Source organism: Tupaia chinensis, unplaced genomic scaffold (genome assembly GCF_000334495.1).
Source record: "Tupaia chinensis unplaced genomic scaffold, TupChi_1.0 Scaffold000159_1, whole genome shotgun sequence".
NCBI lineage: Eukaryota > Metazoa > Chordata > Mammalia > Scandentia > Tupaiidae > Tupaia > Tupaia belangeri.
In genome coordinates, this window is record NW_006159630.1 from 7,627,008 (window position 1) to 7,647,982 (window position 20,975).

The 20,975-nt window shown below is 58.1% G+C and overlaps 1 protein-coding gene and 1 long non-coding RNA gene across 8 annotated transcripts in view; one reads left to right on the forward strand and one right to left on the reverse strand.

The window, feature by feature from the left end:
• Positions 1 to 1,051: 1,051 nt before the first annotated feature.
• GPRC5C (G protein-coupled receptor class C group 5 member C) lies at positions 1,052 to 20,939 on the reverse strand. Of its 5 annotated transcripts, none has more exons than XM_006145854.3 (5): positions 20,587 to 20,939; positions 10,660 to 11,742; positions 7,239 to 7,333; positions 5,259 to 5,408; positions 1,052 to 3,150 (listed from the first exon to the last, which is right to left on the reverse strand). In XM_006145854.3, the coding sequence occupies exons 2-5, from the start codon at positions 11,708 to 11,710 to the stop codon at positions 3,118 to 3,120; spliced, it is 1,329 nt and encodes a 442-aa protein (XP_006145916.1). In that variant the 5' UTR covers positions 11,711 to 11,742; positions 20,587 to 20,939; the 3' UTR covers positions 1,052 to 3,117. The 5 variants fall into 5 exon arrangements, with proteins under 5 accessions (XP_006145916.1, XP_006145917.2, XP_006145914.1 ...); XM_006145855.3 differs by lacking the exon at positions 20,587 to 20,939 and adding an exon at positions 20,017 to 20,535; XM_006145852.3 differs by lacking the exon at positions 20,587 to 20,939 and adding an exon at positions 20,092 to 20,534.
• Positions 19,817 to 20,975, forward strand: part of LOC102471519 (uncharacterized) — an 8,677-nt gene continuing 7,518 nt past the window's right edge. For 2 of the 3 annotated variants that reach the window (XR_001370181.2, XR_003548970.1), the window contains exon 1: positions 19,821 to 20,037. This is a non-coding gene — a long non-coding RNA (uncharacterized LOC102471519). Of the gene's footprint in view, positions 20,038 to 20,975 lie in introns of all 3 variants that reach the window. The other variant, XR_003548969.1, reaches the window with a different exon arrangement.

Here is a 20,975-nt window from a genome sequence, read left to right on the forward strand (position 1 = left end):
GGGGGGGGGCTGCACCCCCCAAAGGCGGCCAACCGTGAACCTGGTCTGGAGACCAGCTTGTCTGGGTTTAAACTCGGGACAGCCAGCAGGCCGAAGTCCTGCCTGGGAGTGACACAGGGAGGCACCTGGAGGGCCTGATGCCAAACTCGAATCCAGGGTGTCCTCCCATGTCCCAGTCTGAGGCAGCTGCCCAGGATCGGAGATGGCAGGCCACAGGTGAACCCAGGTCCTCGCATCACTCACTCTGGTCTACGTCCTCTGTGAGGGCAGCGGGGCCGCTGCAGGCCGCCTCCTTTCCCAAGGGCACCAGTGCCTCTCGTTACTACCCGTTACTCCAGAGGGACAGGAGCCAGCCTCTGCCCACCAGCACCCTTTCCTCAAGGAGGATGAGGTCAGAGCCGCACCCTGAGCCCAAGGAGGATGAGGTCAGAGCCCTGCATGGTGCAGCTGCTAAATAATTCATGCGCTGTAACTTCCTGGAGGGCTCAGTGGAGACAGCAGATAGGGAAGTGTCTGGTCCATGGCACCTGTGCGTGACCTTGGCCATCTGGGGGAGGCGGGGTGGGGCTAGAAAAGGTGCCAGCCTCGGGGAAAACGGGCTGGAGCGCTGACATGAAATGCACCTTCAAGCTGCCAGGGGCTCTGGGGCTGGTGAGCAGGGAACATGGGTAATCCAGAAAGCCGGACATAGCCCTCGGCAGATGCTCCCCATGGTGGGGGGAGTTCCCATCCCCCTCCGGCCCAGAATGCCTTCCTGTGAACTGAGGAGCTTGCGAGGGCTGGCCTGCTGCTCCTAGGGGAGCTGTCCACCCTCGGGGCCCTCCTCCCCCACTCCACTCCAGTGCAGGGGTCGCTGGTTTCTGGGATGGTCTGGTTACGAGCTGTTTTCTGGTGGCCTGGTTTTCTTCCTAGGATAAATGCCTAACCAGTAAAAAAAAAAGTTAGCTGGAATCAAACAGCCTTTGTTGGTGTAGAAAGCCAGGGATCTGGGGGAAAATACGTATCAATAAACCCATCAACATGCAGGAATTCAGAGGCAGGAACCCTCACAAACGGAAGACAAATCATTTAATTCTGAGCAGTTGTCATCCACACTCCTGTGCTTCCAGCTGCCCGGTTTGACGTGGTGGGCGTGAAATTCATCTCGGTGCAGTCCGGAAGAGCCTGCAACAGGTCCCGCTTAGACCCCGTTCAAGGTCTGCTGTGATGGACGAAGGCTTCTCTCCCACCAAAACCTGTCTCCTGCACTCGGTCAAGGGGCTGTAGTGTACGTAGGACCCGGCCTTCTGAATCCAGGAACCCATCACGCTAGACACCAACCCAGGGTCACCGCAGCTGCACCTCTGGCCACCTGGTGCTCCCTGTGACCGATGAAACTGTCACCATTGTGTGAAAAGCACAATAGCACCTTTGTCACTTTCAGAGGTCTTGGGGCTGCCATCCTAGACCAGGAGCCCACGACCCATCAGAAGAGGTAATCCTCTATTCGTGGAATGACCAAGCCAGCGCGAGGAAGAGGTGACAGTGAAGGGGGTCGCACACGGGGTAGTCCTACTCTCCGGGGCTGTCACCCATTTCAGCTCTGCATCAATACTCCAGTGACGAAGGCACAGGCTGCTGGGGACAGGAGTTGGCCCTGGAGGGCAGTGGGGCTGACTACAGGGCGCTTCTACCCCAAGAGTTCCTTTTGCCCTTACCCGCAGCCTTGACACCCAGGTGTGCCGGGCTGAGGACAGCCCAGGGGCACACTAGGGAGGGTTCCCTTGGACAAGCCGGCTGTCAGGTACACTCGCAGGACAAGGCCAGGGTAGAGGACGCTACAGAGATCCTGCTTCTCAAGTCTCAAGCTGTGCTCATCTGTCCCCAGAGCTGGCATCATGTAGGTCCTGAGAGGTCCGTTCTTCCAGGGTGGCCATCAGGACCCTCTGCAGTGTGTCCTAAGGCCAAGGACACGAGGCTCCTCCAGCGAGAGAGCAGTGAGCCGGTGGCAGGAACCCCTGCCATCAGGCAAGGTGGAAACTTACCTCTGCCCATCCAGTACCCACCACCTTTAGTTCTGCTTCCTCTTCCCGAAGGCGCCTCCCCAAGGCCCACGGTTAACTCATGGGAGAGGCCAACCTCAGGTCATCAGTTCAGGCCTCCCGCCTGGTCCCTGGGATACAGTCCAGCCGCCCCACCGTGTGTCTCCCAAGGGTGCTTCCGGTCTGTGCCGATGTCCCAGTAGCCACAGCCGGCCCCTGCTGCACTCCCAAGTCTGAGATCTGGTAGCTCGGGGGCATTCACACGGCACCTGCCCCTGGAGCCACCTTCCTGAGAAACCGAAGGCAGAGAAGCCCCGGGGAGTCTGCAGGCTCTCAATGGCACTGAACCCCAACGCCACCGACTCCCGGGCTGCTCTGTGAGACTCTCGGTGAGGTAGTACTGGACAGAGAGCGTCCTGGTTGGGACCTTAGCCCCGACGGTGAGGTGAAGTTGGGAGCAGAAAACAGGCACGGCTGGGACTGCCTCGTTGGGAGGACCCGGTTCAGTGAAGGCAGGAAGGCCCCAGGTCCCAGTGCACAGGGGCTGGACTTGAGACCGGAGGCCAGGAAGAGGAGCAGCATCTGTCCAGGCCTCGCTGGGCTCTGCCCTGACTCAGCCACCTTGCAGTTCAGGTGGCAGGAGGCCCTGGAGAGAAGGATGAGGCCCAACATCTGCGCGGGGTGCTCCTGACTCATGGAGACCCACAGGCAGAGTGGACGAGCTGATGTGACACCGCCTTGGCCTGGCCAGCTTTGCAGACAGGGACCCCGAGGACTGCCGTGCACGGGGGGAGAGCCATAGCAGGAGCTGTGATCGGGGGACAGGGGTCTAAAGAGGGAAACAGAGGCAGGCGAGGAGTCTGCAGAGCTGCCTGCAGCCACCGACCAGGAGAGACTGGGCTGGAAGGGGGTGGCCCTAGAGCCCATGTCACCCGCCTCGGACTTCATGGGGCTCCCACTCAGTCCACTGCTTCAGTCTGGTGGCTCCGGTCCCTCCCAGCTCCGATGACAGGAGGGAAGGTGCGGGGCCTGCCCTGCCCAGCCTGGGTAGAGGAAGAGGGCCAGACGACGACGTGCCATCCAGGGAAACGGGCGTCTACCACCGCGTCTTACTCTGCGGGGACTGAGCCTAAAGTGACCAGAAAGAACAAGTCAGAGGACCCTGCCACATGGGGACTAAGTAATGGATTTTACTGGAAAAAAAAAAAAAGAGGGGGAGTGCGGTGGGGCGGCAGGTGGCATAGTGGTTAAGGCACTGGACTCCCACATAGTAAGCCACAGTTCGAGTCCTGGGCCTGATGACTCAAACTGGGCATTACGTGCACGCGTGAGGAGAGAGGAGGAGAGGGGACTGTGGTGTGGCCATCCCCCCTGGGGGGTGATTTCTCTCTCTGCCTCTCTAGCGAGTGCATGTGCCCTATAACAAAGCTTTCTCTCGGGAAAAAAAAAATATTAAAAATATTTCACTCCCCAGGGGGCTGGTGCATGCTGAGCATAAAAGGAGAAGTTTAGATTTAATTTTTTTTCTGGTAACCTTTCTATTCGTTTCAACAAAAATACATTTTTTCCTACAAGCGATGTCAGAAAATAGCTCTGGGCTAATTGGGGAGAAACGCTTCCTTGCCTAGGAGGGGTAGGCCTGGGATCTGTCTTGCAAAATCTGGAGCCAGTGTCCAAGGCTCGCCGCTGTCCCAGCCCCTGGCCATCAGGGTGGCTCACAGTGGCCCAGGTGGGTGGCTGGCTTTGGCCTGGCTCTCTGGAGGCTAGGTGGTCTCTCTGGGTTGGCCTGGGTCTCCTTGTGGGAGGTGGCAGGGTACCTCCCCGAAGGCCGCTTGGTCCCAAAATGATGGCGTGATTTGGGGACTGGGACTGTGGACAGGGGAGAGAACAGCAGTCCTGCCCACCTCCCAGGGCAGGGACTAAAACCAGCTGATGTGGAAAGGTGTTCGCTTACTGTGACGCACTGAAAATGGACATTTCTCCTTGCCGCCCAAGAAAGACGCTGAGCAGTACCTGGCCTGGCCTCCCCGCCTTTGGAAACCCACTTGGTAAGACTGCTCTGGGCCTCCCGAGCCGCTTGCTCCCACAAACACTGCAGTGGGATCTCACGGCGCATGGAGAACGGCTCTCGACCTTGTCTCCACTAAAGGATGTTTTGTTTAATTTTAATGTCGCTATAGGGCGAGTGTGTTTGCTGGAGAGAAGATGGGGTGGGGCGGAGGAGGGAGACAAAGTCATCCCCGGGGGGATGATACCCTGCACTCTCCTCTCTTCCACTCTCCTCTTGGGATGTGGGCAGGGACACAGAGGCGCCTGGCGTGTTTCAAGCCCCCGAGTATGGGACTTGAATCGCGCAGCTGGCCATGTGGGTTCCAGGTGCCTTAACCTCCGCGCCACGTGCTAGGCCCGGGTCTTTACTATCACTCTCCCAGGAGCTGAAATGGCCCTTCTTCCCTTACATGCAGAACTGCCTGCTGGGGCGTCTGCTCCCTGTTCCGTCCCCATGGACAGCCAGAGGGGGGTCTCAGAGGAAGTGAGCCCACACGGGGAGGCACTCCAGGCCGAGCTGGCCCAGATGATCGTCCTGGTCACATACGACACGAGTGGAGCCTCTGCGAAAGGCTCCTTCCCTGGGCAGAGGTCAGCCGTGGAACGGCGCAGGAGGAAACCAGCGGCAGCTTAAGTGAGAGCTGGATTTGAGAGGAAGGAGCGAGAGGGAGCACCCACAGCCCACGGTGAGGGAGCAGTCCACCACAAGCCGAGAGCCCAGATGAGACACCATGACCCCAGAGCAAGAGTTAATAAAGCAGAAACAAGTTTATTAGGCATCCTTGTTCCTCACAGAGGAGCAGGACTCCGGCCGGCGCACCTGGGCCACGTCTGGAGGCTGCAGGAGTCTCCAGGGACCGCAGGCACTGACCGGCCACCGAGAAGAACACTGTTTGGCGGGAGCCTGGCCACCCGAGCGGCCCTGGCATGAAGCTGAAGTTGGCTCCTCGGCTCCCAAACACTGAGCAGTGGGTAGGGCACTTGGGACACCCACCCGAACATTGGCAGGTGGGGAGACCCTCCGAGCTCTGAGGCAAAGCTGCCCGAGCCAGGAGCAGGAAGGGATAGCCACAGAGCACAGGGGTCCCGGGGAGTCCCTTGCCTAGGCCAGGTCCGAGGGCTCTCCTCAATCCACCCCTACACCTGGCTGTCGCCGACTCAGTCCCACACATAGGGGTTTCTAAAGACCTGAGAGTTCTTGCCGTCCTTCGGCGGGGTGGCCGCCTGGTGGCTCTGGGCCGCGTACATGTCCTCAGCCCGCAGGGTCGAGTTGGCACTGCCCATCACCTGGCTGTTGGCGGTGGCCCGTGGGAGGATGACGTCGTAGGCTCCTTCGGCCTGGAAGGAAGAACAGGCGGCCTCACAGCCGGGGGAACGGGAGCCAGATTCCGCTGGCGGATGTACACCCTGCTTCCTGCAGGGCCGTGCCTGCCAGCTCCCCTCCTGCCCTGACCCCCTTTGGCCGGGCCCCAGTGGAGCTAGGGGTGGACTCCACCTCTGCAGACAGACAAGGTGACCCACATCCCTTATCTCCCCCTGCCTTTGGGCCTGAGAACGAGGCCCCTGGTCACCTTGGGGGTCCCAGGACTTCATGGAGGGAGAGCCTTTTCTCCAGCCCTCTCCTTCTTCCACTCAGGGGAACCTCAGGTCCCGTGGGGGGTGAACCAGAGCTGCTCGGGCCTGTCAGGTAAAGCTGCCAGGGCCCCTGCCTTCCAAGAATCCTACCCCAGCCCCGTGACTGTTGCTACAACACCACCCTGGCTGCTGGCGTTCCCGGCCAAGGACGCCCTTCTGGTGAGCCCACCCATCTCAGCCAGGAGCCTGGGCTGGCCGGTCCAGTTCTGAGTCTTTAAGCCGGCTCTACCTGCAACCTGGGCCGTGCCCGTGCAGGCCAAAGACCACGGCCGTGGGCAGATCAGCATGGAGGGTCCCGAGGCACCCGTCCCAGCTCCCATCTGTAGGGAAGGTGAATTCCTGGTTCCACCTGCCTTAGCCCTTGGACAAGAGCTGGTACTAGCCCTCTGGAGCTCCCTGGCCCAAACCAGCCTTCAGGGTACTCAAGCCCCAGTGGCCCATGGGTCTGTAATCTCGTACTCCTGGGTGGCCTTAGGGACATGTGGGTCTATGTCTCAGACCTGGTGCGTACCGGAGTTACCTGCACCATCTGTCAGCCCACACCCACCTGCAGCCAGGGGTGACCTCAGAGACAAGGCGATGTCACCAGGGGCTGACAGCGCACCCCTGCCCCCCCCCCCCGGTCACATGCCTAGCACGTCCCAGGTGAGGCTATGCCAGGGGCTGGGGACAGTGCTCATGAACCAGCAGATAAAATGTGGCCAGTGAGCCCAGGCCACCGCTCTGAGGAAGCAGGACCCAAACACACCAGGGCTCCGGGGTGACGAGTGAGGGCAGCTGCCAGGGAGTGGGCTCTGCGGCAGCCACGGGGGCCCAGGCCCAGGGTCCGCGGTCCGGGGGCCTCTGCTCATCACAGCCCCTGGCCGCAGGCTCAGACAAAGCACGGCTCAAGTTCCAGACCCAGTGGCTCTCCCTGCTCCGTCCCCAGACCAGGGCAGGGCTGGGGGTGATGGGAACGCCACCCCGCTGACCTCCTAGCTTCCTGTTCTCAGCGTCCTGCCAAGGCAGGTCACTGACCTCTCCCCAGAGCCACTGCCAGCCGGGGGAGGGAGACTCCAAGCCACCGTCTTCCTGTTCCCACTCTCCCGTGGCTACTGCAGCATCTGGTTTCCGAACCCAGGGAGCTGCTACAGGGACGAGCTGAGGCCTTCGGGACGGCTGTGGCTCAGAAGTCACTACCTGTCTAAACGTGATCCCTGGCCCTCCGGGAGCACCTGGCTGAGACCATCCGCTCTCCCTGCCAACCTCCCGCGGTCAAGCCAGCCGCTCTTACCAGCTCGACTCCCTACAGCACCTGGCCCCAGCCCAACACGGCACCCCTGAGACACACACAGGTCCCACTGCGACGCAGCTGACAGCAGCAGACATGTCGGCGCCACGAACAGGGGCTCTAGGTTCTTGGGTGGATGCACCAGTCAAAGGCCCCGTCTCCCCTGCACATCCACCCGCCACTGGCCGCCCGGCCCTCTGCCCCACCTGCAGGGCTCTGTGGTCCCCCTGCGCCTGGCTCACGGGGCCTGGGGACCCACTCACCGGGCCTTTGTGCATCAGGGCCATCTCGGTGGGCTGGTACACGCTGGTCAGCAGCTGCCCGTTGTACCCGCTGTACGGGGACACTGGTCTCTTGGCTGTGAGTGAGAACAGCAGTGGTCTGAGGCTCCCTGGGCTCCCAGCTCCCTTCCTCACCCCCCGACAGCCCCTGCCAGGCTCTCCAGAGGGCAGGGAAGAGGGGGCCAGGCCCACCCTGGCGTAACACCCAGGAGTGACCAGTCTTGGGGCAAGACTGTGGATGTGGAGCCCCTCCCAAGCTCAGAACCCCTGGGTACAGATGCACGAGGGAGTACAATGCCGCCTGGCCTCCCTCCTACGTGGGACCCCCCTCCCCTCATCCAGCGGCTCGGAGAAACGCTCACTCAGCAACCTGAGCGTCCCCATCCGCTCTCCGGGGCCAGAGGCCAAGAGGTGCACATGGCCTTCGGCTGCCCTCCAAGATGGCCAGCCTCCAGCTCCAGCCTCTCCAGCTCGGGCTGGTTGCCAGGCCTGGGTTAAGGACACGGGGACCCTCAGCCCAAGACTCTGTCTCACAAGGCAGAGTGAGTCCTGAGTCCCCCACTGCAGCCCAGGCCTGGCCATGGAAGCCAAGGGTACAGCCCATCCTGTGGCCCCTTGGCCGGGTTCCAGAGCCGTTTCAGCTCCAGGAATATTCCCTGGGCCTTGGGGTGTTGGTTTCCCGATGCGGTGCCCCCTGCTGGGCAGTGCCAGGGCACCTGCGGGAAGCTGGATGGGCCTGGACTGAGAAGCAGGCCTCTGCAAGGTGGTGCGGCCATCGCTCCAGCAGGCCTGCCACAGCGGCCGAGGCCCTGCATCCTCCTCCGGGCTTCCTAAGTGCTGGGCTTGCTCTATTGATTTTTCCACTTAGGGGAAAAAAAGGAAATAAAAACTCGCAGCCCCAGGAGTGTTTGCTGAGAGAGGACAAAGGCTGAGAACGATGTGGCCCTGAGGAACAGGGAGCAGGGCGCCAGCGGGGGTGGGGGCGGGGTGGAGCCCTCCCCCCTCCACTGGCCACCTCGCTCCTGCAGGCCCTGCTGTGTGCCAGGAACACCCCAGGGTGCAGCAGCACTCAGTCTGGGTGGGCAGACCAAAGATCAAGAGCCCGCCAGGACCAGGGTCACTTCTTTCCCAAAGAAGGGATTACAGATCTCACAACGTGTAGCGACAGGGATGTCTCAGTTTCTGGAACACCCAGTGCCCCTGCCCAGGTACATGATAACCGGGCAGTCAGGATGGCCTTAAACCCAAGGCATTTGATGAGCACAGTCCAGGGCCGGGGTCAGGGCTTTGAACTATACCTCCGGCTTTCCGGTTCAGCTCGGTGACAAGGCTGCAGGCAGCCGCCAAGATGCCTGTGAGGTGTAGGCACCCGGCTTACCAGAAGGGAGGCAGTGTGGGGCCCGGCACATAGCAGGTGCTCATAAACACTTGTGCATGGGGACAGGTGGTGTGGGTAAAGCACCGGACTCCCACATGGACAACTGCAGTTCGAGTCCTGGACCTGGTAGCTCGAAAATCATGCAGGGCATGTGTACCGTGTGCAAAATCCCAGGAGGAGAATAGGAGAAGGGATTGTGGCATAGCCATCCCCCGGGGGGGGGTGATTTCTCACTTTTCCTCTCTCTAGCAAATGTATACACCTTATGGCAAAAATCTTAAACACACACACACACTAAGTGCTCCTGATGGAGCAGGTGCCACGATCCCTGGGTGGCACCACAGTGTTTTTATTTAAAGCACAAGATAAATTTAAATCTAAAATTAAAATACTTTTTAAAGGGACCAGCAGGTGGCGTGGTAGCTAAGGTGCTGGGTGCCCCCACATGGCTGACCATGGTTCAAGTCCTGGACCTGGTGGCTTGCTCTCTCACCTTCTCTTTCTCTTTCTGTGCATCTCTCTAGTCAAATTAAAAATGAATGAATGAATAAATAAAATTAAATAAATAATTTAAAAGAAAAAATACTTTTTAAATTAAAAAAAGAAAAAAAACTTGGGACCAGCAGATGGCGTAACAGTTACGTTGCTGGACTCCCACATGGTCAGCCATGGATTGAGTCCTGGACCCAATGGCTTAGAACTCACGCCGGGCACATGTGCATGTGTGCCCAAGATCCTGAGAGAAGAATGGAGGGGTCACAGTGTGGCAAATCACCCAGGACGGGGATTTCTCACTGTCTCCCCCTGTCTCTCCAGAAAGCACGCATGTCCTGTAGAAAAATTCTCTCTCTAAAGAAAAAATTAAAAAAAGAAAAAACTAAACAAGATATTTTTATTAAAAGAAACTGAGCTGATTTGGGATACAAAAGTACTAGAAAAACAAGTTCGGGAAGAACATTAACAGGGCAGTCTTCCCCTTACGGCAGGGCATGTGTGCCAAGACCCCAGCAGACAGCACCATATCCTACATGCATCTCTCCCTGAACATCCATGTGCGGTGTGCGCTAGGGGATGTGGGAACAGCCCTGGCAAAGACAGAGAGATAGTGGGGAAAGAACCCCCCACGGGGCATGGCCACGCCACAGTCCCTTCTCCCCACCTCTCCCTCCTGTTGGGATTGTAGGCACGCAGCCACACAGGCTCAGCATGTGTCTCCGGCTGCCCGGTCCAGGACTCGAACTACAACGTGGCCCTGTGAGATCCAGCAGCCTCAACCACCAGGCCACCGAGCCGATGAAGTCTGACGTACAAACCGGGCAGGCTCAGAGAGCCACACTGATGTCTAAGAAAGCAGGACAAGTGCAGGAGCCAGCGGTGGTGGGGCACCAGGTCAGAGGGTGTCTGTCCCCAGAGAGACAGAGAGGGGAGGAGGCACACCTCAACACGGCATGTCCACACCGCCATCCCTCCTACAGCTCTCTGTCCCACTGGGCTCTGGGCACACATGCACAAAAAACACACCGGTGTGTTTTTCAAGCTCCTGGGGCAGGATTCGAACTGAGTTATCTAGCTCCTTGACCACTAGGCCATAGGGCCAGCCCCTATGATGTGTGAAATTTCTTGAGAGTATATTCATGATTATATGAATATGAGGGAAACCTTTTGAAAAAAATTAAACCTAGGGACTCAGAAGCAGAACACTGCAGGTAACCTCAAGAACCTTCCACTTTGCTCCAGAGACTGGTTCCCTGTCTTGAAGTAAAAGACAGGGGTTTGGGCCAGCTGGTGGCTAAGGTGGCTGGTTCCACATGGCTGACAGCACAGTTCGAGTCCCGGACCCGGCGGTTTGTGTGCATGTGTGCCCAGAATCCCCAGAAAAAGAGACAGGGGACCACAGACTGCAGTGACTGTGCCCTTGGGCGGTGTCTTCCCCTCCCGCACCCTATCAAGTGCACACACCCTCTGGCAAATTAAACATAAAGGTGTGGGTGAAGGACGGGGTGACGGAGGGGCCCCAAGTCCTACCTGAGGTCGGCTCGTCCATGGAAAACGCCTTGTTCTCCACAAACATGCTCTGGCCCTTCTGTTCCTTCAGGATGGTCTCATAGCCCACGCCCCGGGTGGGGTACATGTCCCCTTGGTAGCTGTGCTCTGGGCTGGCTTTGGTCACCTGGGAGATCTCCGGGATGACGTAGAAGAGGACGAAGGCCCAGGCGTTGGCGGCAAGCGCGATGGCCAGCGTGGGGTCGTCCCAGGTGGGGCTGTGGCGCTGCCTGTTGTTGTAGGTGTACATGACGATCCACACCACCCAGATGGCGACGGACGTGGCCGTGGCGAGCAGCACGAACACCCCGTGCTTCCGCCAGCGCTTGAAGCGGCCGCACAGGGCGGGCCAGGCCCCCACGAAGGCGCCCAGCAGCAGCAGCATCACGTAGATGAGCGCCATGACGAAGTCCATGTTGGCGATGGCGCAGGGGGACACCGCGGTCCAGCTGGCGCTGCCGTTGCCCGGAGGGCCGCCCTCGCCACCTCCCCGGACCAGGGTGATGATCAACCACTCCGTGTTGATGATGACCTCCACGAGGGTCAGCAGCAGGGCCACGGTGAAGATCACCCAGCCCCGGGGCCCGTGGTTCTTCCGGGATAGGAAGTTGAGGGCAAAGACGTGGGCCACCAGGCAGGAGAAGCAGATGGCAAACAGGACCCCGAAGAGGAAGCGCCGAGAGGCGCAGGTGGAGAAGTCAGGCTTCACCACACAGGCAAACACGAGGCAGAAGAGGCCCAGGGTCCCCAGCAAGAAGAACACCTGAGTTCCCAGCAGGCTCCGCTTCTTGGTGTCCTGCACGAAGGGAAGGCTGGCCACGAGGATGATGGTGAGCACAAACGTGGTAACGATGCCCGCGCCAGCCACTGCCTCCAGGACGATGCCCCAAGCCCCAGAGCGGTCGCACAGGTTGTAGTAGAGGGGGTCGAGGTCCGGGCTACAGCCCGGAGGGGCATGGTTCTGGGCCCGGGCCCCCGGGAACAGGAAGAGCAGCAGTCCCAGGCATATGAGCAAGGCTTTGGGGTTGGCCATCCTGGCTCCCAGGCCAGGCTCCAGCTGGGTCCCTGAGACAGAAGGAGAAAGCACAGAATCAGTCCTTCAGAGTGTTCTTCAGGGGCGGCCTCGGACAGACAAGGGGCTGTGCCCCCCATCCTGAACCAGAGTGGACAGCGCTAGGTGACCATGAGACTCTGAGCTTCAGAACCCTTCTGAGCACAAACCCCCGGGAGGGCCTGCAACTGTCCCTGAATACGTGGTCCCACCAACCACAGCCTGGGCGCCGATGTTCTGAGATAGCCCAGCTACTGGGGTGACGGTGCTGTGAGCAAGCAGAGACCAAAACACAGCAGCTACTCACCGCTGCTCGCTGCTCTCGGCCTGGTCAGATACTGGGCCCCTAAACTCTGACCCTGTGACCTCTAAGTCCACAGCCCGCCAGCTACGCTCCCATTCATTCGACAAGTCCCTAACAAGCACCCTGTGGCAGCCATAACCTGCAGCCAGAAAGAAATGGGGCGAGCTGAAAGTTCTCTTTCTCAGCCCTTCCCCTCCATTCTTCCCACTACCCACTGCTCCCTTCATGTCCCCACTTGTAATGCCAAATCTGAGATTCTTTTTTTTTTTTTTTGAGAGAGATTTTCACTGTAGGGCGCGTGCGCTCGCCAGACAGAGAGACAGAAAGCGAGAAATCACCCCCCAGGGGGGATGGTCATGCCGCAATCCCTTCTCCTCCATTCTCCTCTCGGGATCTTGGGCACACACGCACACGCCCCCGGCGTGAGTTTTAAGCCACCGGGTCGGGGACACGAACCGCGGTCGACTCCGTGGGAGTCCAGCGACGTAGCCATTACGCTAACTGCTGGTTCCCTCAAATCTGAGATTCTTGTCCAGTTCAGATGCGGCAGTCACGGCTAAGCTAGCCTAACCCTCCAGCTAGGTCTGCAAAACTTCTCCACCGAGGCGCTAACATTGAAACAAGAACCAGGGAAGGACAATGCAAAACCCCCAGGGATTAATCTTTGGTGAAAGACTTTAAGACAAGGTAGGGAGAAGGCAAGAAAGGCGTCTTTTATTAACGCCAGGAAGGTAACTTATTACTCCTGGTTGGGTGGGCTCCGGAACGCTGCAGATCAGCACCAACCAGGAAAACCTCGACACCAATCAGCTCAGCCTGTGACCGCAGTAACGGGCGTGACGGGGTGACAGAGATTAAGATGCTCTCCGCATGTACGTGCAGAGGACCTGACATCGGGCCAGCTCGTGCAGGGCTGGGTCCACGTGGGAGATCGAGGTTCAGTCTCCTGGTCAGCGTGTACATGCCCCGGCAAACGTGCCTGGGACCCCAGCTGGCTAGGAAGGCGGGGGGAGGAGGTCAGGGCATGAGACCCTGCTGAGGGTGCTTTGCTTTCTCTGTCTTGGTCCTTCACTCTCAAAGAAATAAATTTTTAAAAAGTGAAAGTGGGTCAGTGGGTGGCGTGGTAGTCAGGCACTAGATCCCCCATGGCAGAATGCACGGTTTGAGTCCTGGACCCAGCAGCTTGAAAATCACACATGCGTGTGTGCCCAAAATCCCAAGAGCAGAGCAGAGTGAGCATGATTTTTCACTTCCCCTCTCCTCTGTCTCTCCAACAAGTGCATGTGCCCTATGGCAAAATCTAAAAAAAATAAGGGCTATAAAAAGCAAGTTATAAATTCCCAAACTCTGAAATGTAGGTACGCCACATTTAAATCACCCCGTATGTTCAAATAACTGGGTAGGACCCTCCCTCTTCCGGTCTCACCACGACCTCTCTCCAGAAACAGGGCAACCAAGCTCTCCTGGGCTGATGGCGCCCACTAGAGGCCGGCAGGGGAACGCCAACTCACTCGCTGGGCCCAACCCTCCTCCTGCCTCCCACTCCCCTTATTGGGAAGGGAGGGTGGTTTGCAGTTCCCCTCCTTCCTGTTGGCATTGTTGTTGGCCACTTGATTTCTAACAGGCCAGCAAAATGATCAATCTCGATATATAGAAAAAGCTCTCCATACTGCTTAGTGGAAGAACGCTTACTAAAATCCAGAGAAATGAATCTCTGGGCCAGCCAGGTGCCGTGGTGGTGAAGGTAGCTGGATCCCACAATTCAAGTCTAGGATCTGGTGGCTTGAAACTCACGAGGTACGAGTTCATGCGTACCCAAAATCCCAAGAGAATGGAGATGAGACTGCAGTGTGGCCACCACCCTGTGGAGTGCTTTCTCACTTTCCCCTCCCTCCTGGGAACACATCTTATAGCAAAATTAAACAAAATAAAGAAATAGAAATTCACATTCTTAGTAAATATTTTAAAAGGCATTCTTGTCTTCCTCTTTCTTCTTTGTTTTCTCTTGTTATTTATCCTTTTTTAGGGGGCTAGGGGGGTTTGCTACAGGGCGCGTGTGCTCACCAGAAAGAGAGACAGAAGGCGAGAAATCACCCCCCCTGGGGGGGGGACCGCAGTCGACTACATGGGAGCCCAGCGACATAGCAATTAGGCTAACTGCTGGTCCCTCTCTTGTTATTTCTTGAGAAGAAAAAAAATAATCACTCCCAACAGAATCTTCACCAGGCGACCCACATCCAGGCTCAGCCTAGCCCCAATCAGTTATGACACACTCATACCTGCCTGGCCTGCCTTGGGGTCCAGGATACAAACCTTTCCCAGGTGTGTCTAAGAAGCCTCTGTGCCCCCACCTGGCCCCTGAGCCCCTCTCCTGGTCCCCATCCCCTCTCATTTTTCAACAGGGGAACTTTTCCATAAATAGTTATCAGTAACTCTTAACTAATAAAGTTAACATTCTTATGTAAATTTACTATTGTTTTCCTAAATAACCAGCATTTAACATTTAGTTTCTCTTCATTTAAAATGCAAAGCATGTTTCCCCCACAGTAGAGACTTAAATAAGCTTTTGTAGAGGGCTTTGTGTAATCCAAATCAGAGAACCAACTGCATTCACAAGTGCGGGAAAGAGAAAAGAAGGGGCCCGCTGATGGGTATGGAGGTTAAGGCACTGGCTTCTTCATGGCAATTCCACAGTTCAAGCCCCAGACTCGGCAGCTTGAAAATCACGCCAAGTGCATGTGTGTATGTCAATATCCAAAATCCGAAGAGAAGAATGGAGAAGGGATTGCGATGTGGCCATTCTTCCTTACACTGAACCACTCCGTGAGGTTGTTTCAGGATGACAACATGCTACGGGCCTTGGCATTTAACTCCACCTTGGGTGCTTTGGGTCCAAAGAACCATCAGAATTTGGAACGTGGAATTGAATATTGAAGAGGACCAGCGAGTCAGTCTCCGGACTTCGTACGCTATGGGCTTCTCACCCACCTCCCCTGCCAGGCCCCAGTTTAGAATGGGCGATTCTTCCACTTTTTTAAAAAGAATTATTTATTTACTCTTATTTATCATTATTTTAAGTTTTTAAAAATTTATCATAGGGCATGTATGCTCACTAGAGAAAGACAGACAGAGAGAGAGAATGAGAGAAAGTGAGCCAACAGGTCCAGGATATGAACCAGGGTCAACCACACAGGAGTTCAGCGTCTTAATTCGCATGCCACCTGCTGGCCCCCAGGGCAATTTTTATAAATCAGCAAATAAATACTGCCCAGGGATGGAACTAGGCCCTGCTGTTCTCAAAGCTGTGGAAAATGCAAAGGCGAACACACTCCCTGGCTCGATGGTATTTAAAATCTAATAGAGATAAGGTAGGTACACAGAAAATCACACGGGAAGATGACACAGGGCCCCACCAGGGAATGTACCTGCGGTGGGGAGGGAGCTCCAGGCACGGACCAGGAGGGCCTTCCTGCTGCGGGGATTGAGGGAGACCGACAGCAGACCTTTTTATTTGGTATTTATTAAGAGTGTACCATGTCCCAGATGCTGCCAGGAGACAGGGACACAAAGACACTAAGCCCTGAAGAATGCGGTGGGGGTTGGGCAGGTGAAAGGAATCAGGAGAGGAAGGGAGAGGCAGAAGGTGGCTGGAGTCAAAGCCCTGGGGTGAGCCCAAGCTCAGAGCAAGACAAAAAATCAAGTTCAACAAGTGTGGACCGAGGTTATGAAGGTAGGCTGCAGCTGGCGGGGGACAGATTAGGGAGGCTACAGGGCAGACCAGCTGGTTAAGGCTGGTCCCAGGAGGCCCACTAAGCTGTTGAGCCTGGACCAGCACCTTGAAAAACAAGGAGGGTTGGGACCACCAGATGGCTTAGAGGTTACATCGCTGGACTCCCATATGGCCAACGAAGGTTCGAGTCCCAGACCTAGTGGATTGAAAATCACACGGGGGTGTGTGGGGGGGTGAGAAGCAGTTAGCATAATGGCTAAGTCATTGGATTCCCATGTAGTAAACCTCGGTTCAAGTCCCAGACCCAGTAGATTAAACTCAAGCTGGGCACATGTGCGTGCATGCCCAAGATCCCGAGAAAATGGTGGAGAAGGGATTGTGGCATGGTCATTCACCCCGGGGTAGTGATTGCTTGCTTTCTGTCTCTCTCTGTCTTTCTGGTGAGCACATGCGCCCTATAGCAAAAATCTCTCTCTCTCTCTCTCTCAAAAAAAAAAAAAAGAAAGAAAGAAAGAAAGAAAGAAAAGAAAAAAGAAAAGAAAGAAAAGAGAAAATCACACCGGGCCCATTTGTGTGCCTGCCCAAGATCCTGGGAGGAGAAGGGAGGAAGGGGGCTGCTGCCTGGCCATCCTCCCTGGGGGGTGACTTTTCACTTTCCCTCTCACTCTCTCTGACTCTCTTATGCACCTAAGGTAAAAACCTCTTAAAAGAAAAATGTTGGGTGAGTATGTGTGCATACCCCCCAAATCCAGAGAGAATGGAGAGGGGACTGGGGTGTGGCCGTCCTGCTGGCACTTTCTCACCTTCCCTCTGTCTCATGCCCTTCGGCAAAATTAAAAAAAAAAAGGTTACAAGGGGGGAGTTGGGGCCTTATCCTACAGATGGCAGCAGCCCGAGGGCACAGCAGGGAGGAGCCCTAAGAGAGGAGGCTGGCAAAAAGCACAGGCAGTCGATTTGTAGGGTTTAACGATCAAGGCCAAAGGTGAAGTAGTAAGGGCCAGATCCGAGAGATCTTTTCCCGAAATGTAGGGACTGGGACCGGGCGGACGTGGAGGAGGGTGCTGAAGCCCACAGCACACGTTCAGATCTGCTGACCGCCATGTTATTACAGAAGCCAGCCAGGTCCCGGGACCCTTACGGCCCCATTCTTGACCCACCTGGCCCTAATAATACTGGTCTATGCCCTGCCAGTCCCCAGCACTCCACAGGCGCTGGGCTGGAGTCAGACAGGCTTCACGGCCCCCTCCCCATGTCCTCGTGTCCTTGCTGTTGGTCAGCAACAACTTCCTCCTGGATCCCGCTCCAAGTCTCACCTCTGCCACCAACAGCCCCTGTGGAAACCGGAATCTAACAGAAGCCTGCATCTGCTCCCCGCCCCATCCAGGGACCCCACTCCTGTCCAGCAGCCCTGAAACTTACTGGCCTCAGGCGAGACAACCCATTCCCATCTGAAAATGTCCTAATTCCCTGCTTCCTCCAAAAACAGGGAAGGGATTTAGAAACAGGCAGACTCGGGGAGGGAAGGTAAGCCAGTGAGGCCTGGCTCTGCCCACTGCCTAGGACCTAGGAACTAGGACCTAGGACGGGGACCCAAGGCCAGCAGCAAGCTCAGGAGCTCAGCTCCAGCCCTTCCACAGACAGCAGCGCACTGGCAGGCTGATGGCACTTTCTAGGGCAGCCAGCAAGGTGGCCCCAGCTCTGGCTGGAGGCCCTTCCCCAGGGACCTGGAAGCACCCATCCGTCTCCTGTGGACCCCTAGTGCCTGCGCTTAGACAGCCTTCTGAGCCTTGAACACTGCGATCACACGTACCTGTCTCCCCAACAACTGGAAGTCTTGGGGAGGGTGAGTGGGACCTCTGAAGCCCTGCACCATCTCCCGCCTCGCCATGAATGCCACGGCACTAACCCACCACAGCTGCAGAGCCGTCCTCCACATCCCACCTGCCTCCTCCATCTGAGTCACATCTGCTGCTCCAGGTCCTCCAGAGCATTCAAGGAAGGGTGAGGGGCACCTCCTCCCACCCTCCTTCCCGCAAGCTGCAGCTGAAGCCCAGCCCCAGCCTCAGATTATTTTCCGGACAAAAGGGCCCTTTTGATTCATCTCCTCGGAATCAGCAGCACAAATATTTTTAATCACCTCTGAAATCGGCCTTCCCCAGGCTCAGTCACCCAGCCCCTGGCTCTGGTCTGAGCCAGTCCGAGCCTGTTCCCAAATCTCTTGCCTCTCTTTCTCTCTCCGGCAGGGAGCAGAGAGGCCTCAGCAATACTGGGGGGCTTAGCGACCCAGCCAGCCTTGACTGGCTTCCTGAGAACCCTGCTCTCCACCCGGGACGCTAAAAATACCATCCTGGAAAGAGCTCCGTGGGCTTTCAGGGCAGCCCTGGTCTGTCTCCCAGCTCAAGGGTACGGGGGAAGACCAGCCCCCAGCCAGGGGCTACCTTCAAGGTGCCATGGCCATTCACAACCCTCCTATCTGAGGCAGAGTCGCCCAGGGATACCAGAGCCCCCTCTTCCTCCCAGCCCGCTTAGCAGCCAATCCAAAGACCCAGTGACCACCGGCCTTCCTCCCATCGGGATCTCCTCCCTCTCCGGAGTGAGATCCGACCATCTTACCACCACCCTAGGCACGCTACCCTGGGCTGGGGGGCTCTGGTGTTTTAACTCATCCAGTAAGGGGTGCAGAAGATGCTTGTGCCTGGGAGGAGGTGCCCCAGTCCCAGCTTGGGGGACAGAAGGGCTCCCGGGAACCTCAGCCTGGGCCCCTGTGCTAGTCCTTTCCACTGCTACCAGAAAACACCCGAGCCTGGGTAATGTCAGAGAATAGAGGTTGATTCAGCTCACAGTTGGGAGGTCCTGGGTCCGGGAGCCACCTCTGGTGGGGGTCTTCGGGCTGCATCACAGAGGGCAGGACAGCGTGGTCTGTGTCTTGTGCCTCGGTCCCTGTGCCTCTCATAAACTCAACTGACTCAATCATGGGGCTCCACCCCAAAGATCCTTCTAATCTCTTCCCAAAGCCCCACCTTTGACAGCTAAACTGCATCAAGTGCTCACCCTTAATCCCCTCTTACTATGGCTCAATACATGGGGGTGGGGGGGCACATTTAAACAATAGCAACCCCCATATTAAGAGTGAGCATTTGGGTCAAAAAGCCTTGGGACCTGGAGGTCTTCAACCCAGGGTCTCCCCTGGAATGTTCCTCTGGAATGCACCCACCCCCCAGCCACACTCCGGCCTCCAGGCCTCCAGTCATGCACGGAGGGGCCATCTCCAGCACAAAGCCAGACTTCAAGGTCTCCTTCCCGCGTTCCAGGGTCAGGATCATGGAATTCTGACGTGACGAAATTTTCTTAGAGTAAAACTGACCACCTGGGAGCGGGCAGAAGGGCCCTGGAACAGCCAGGGAGGTAGGGGCGTCTATCTAGAGGCCAGGCTGCCAGAAGCTGAAGCTCTCTGATAGTCTGAAATTCCAACTTCTCTCGAGGAGACCTGAGTCCTTCCCTCTCAACTCCTATTCACAACACTGGGGTCTACACGCGCGCTGCCCGGCTCCTTCCGACTGAAGGAGCAGCAGCAACTGCCACTCCATTTCCTCTGGCCACAGGAACCTGCGCAGGAGTCCTCTCCAAAACAGACGAGGACGCCAACGCACAAGTCACAGCTGGCCGTGGACACCCGCTGGGCGGCGGGGGTAGGAGAGAGGGCACCCCTAGGCGACCCCGACTGCGAGTGCTCCTCTGCTCTCCACCCGAGCCGCAGCGTCCGCCTTCCCCCACCCCCAGTCCCCAGCCCGCTCGGGTTTGGAAACTTTCAGCGACCGAGCGCAGTTGGCTCCGCGTCCCTTGTGCGCGGGTTCTCCACGCCCGGGCCTCTGCCCTAGCCCACTCCCCTCTCGTCTGACTCGACTCTTCCGGGCGACCGAAAGGAAGGCGGAGCGGAAGGCAGCAGCCCTTACCTGGGAAGCGCCGCCAGCCCGGCTCCTGCGCGGCGTTTGGAGCCAACTCCAGCCCCAGGCGGGGTGCGGGCCGGAGTGGGAGGGACTCCGCGCAGGGCGCTCGGCCAGGCCCATCCCTAAGTGGGTGGCGGGACCTGTGGGGGCACAGGGCGGAGGGCCGGCCTCCCCCGGGCCCCAGCCTGAGCTGGCGGCGCTCTGTCCCTCGCTCTCGGAACAGCCGTCTCCGGCTCAAGGCTTTCTCTCCACCGGGGTGGGCCGGCGCCCGCGTCGCGGTGCCATCACCTCCATTCCGGGCGCTTACCGGGCGTCCGCAGCGCTCCAGGTATGTGCAAGCCGTTTACGCGGTAACAAAGCCCGCGGCCCCGCTCGGACTCACCTCCAGGCTCCGCCAAGTAGCACACTCCGGCCAGGGAGGCAGATCGGAGTTCCTGGCGGAGCTGGCGTGGGGGTTGTTGCTGTTTACCGCCACGCCCCCGCAGGCGGGCGCGCGCGCACTCTCGCGCACTCACTTTCTGGGCTCGGCTTTTTCTCCGGAAAGCGGTTTGGGGTGCAGCCCAGCACATCCCGTGGGAAGGCTCTCTGTCCCCGCATCTCGCAACGCGCGCACGCACAGACTCGCGCGGGGGCAACTTTGGCTCGTCTCTTGGCGGCGGACGCCCAGCCTTTGTCACCTTCGTCCTGGTTCTCCCATGGGACGCACGCCAGGCACAGCTCGCTGCTCCAGGCCGGAGCGAGGCGCACACTCAGACACAAAGTCCGTCTTTGTCACGCCTTCCGCGCCCCCTCCCCTCCCGAGCTTGTACACGTGGACACGCCACACACTGAGTGCCCGCCTCTTGCACGCGCGGCCCTTCCCTGGGACCCCACTCACCAAGTGCACGTGGGAGCGCCACGGCGCGCTCTCCTTAGCCCTTGGGCAGAGCCCAGGGCCACGCGGGACCCTGGGCAAGCTTGGCCCGGGGCCCGCCTACCCTGCGCCCGGGTTTCCTGTGACCGCCCCAGACACCGCCTGGCTCGCAGCGCGCGCTCCCCTCCCCGCGTCCCGGTTCTCTGTTCTGACTTGTCCTAATTAGCCTTCGCGGTTTTGTTCCCCGAGGTGCCGTGTTTAACCCGGCCTCCGCGGTCCTGCGCTCCCGGACGCGTTGGTCCTGACTCCTCCCGCGTCCAGGGGACCTTTCCAGGAGTTCAGGATCGCCCGCGTCTCACCCCCACTCCCAGCCCCACACTGGATCAGCGGCCGGCCACCCTTTTCCCGCCAGC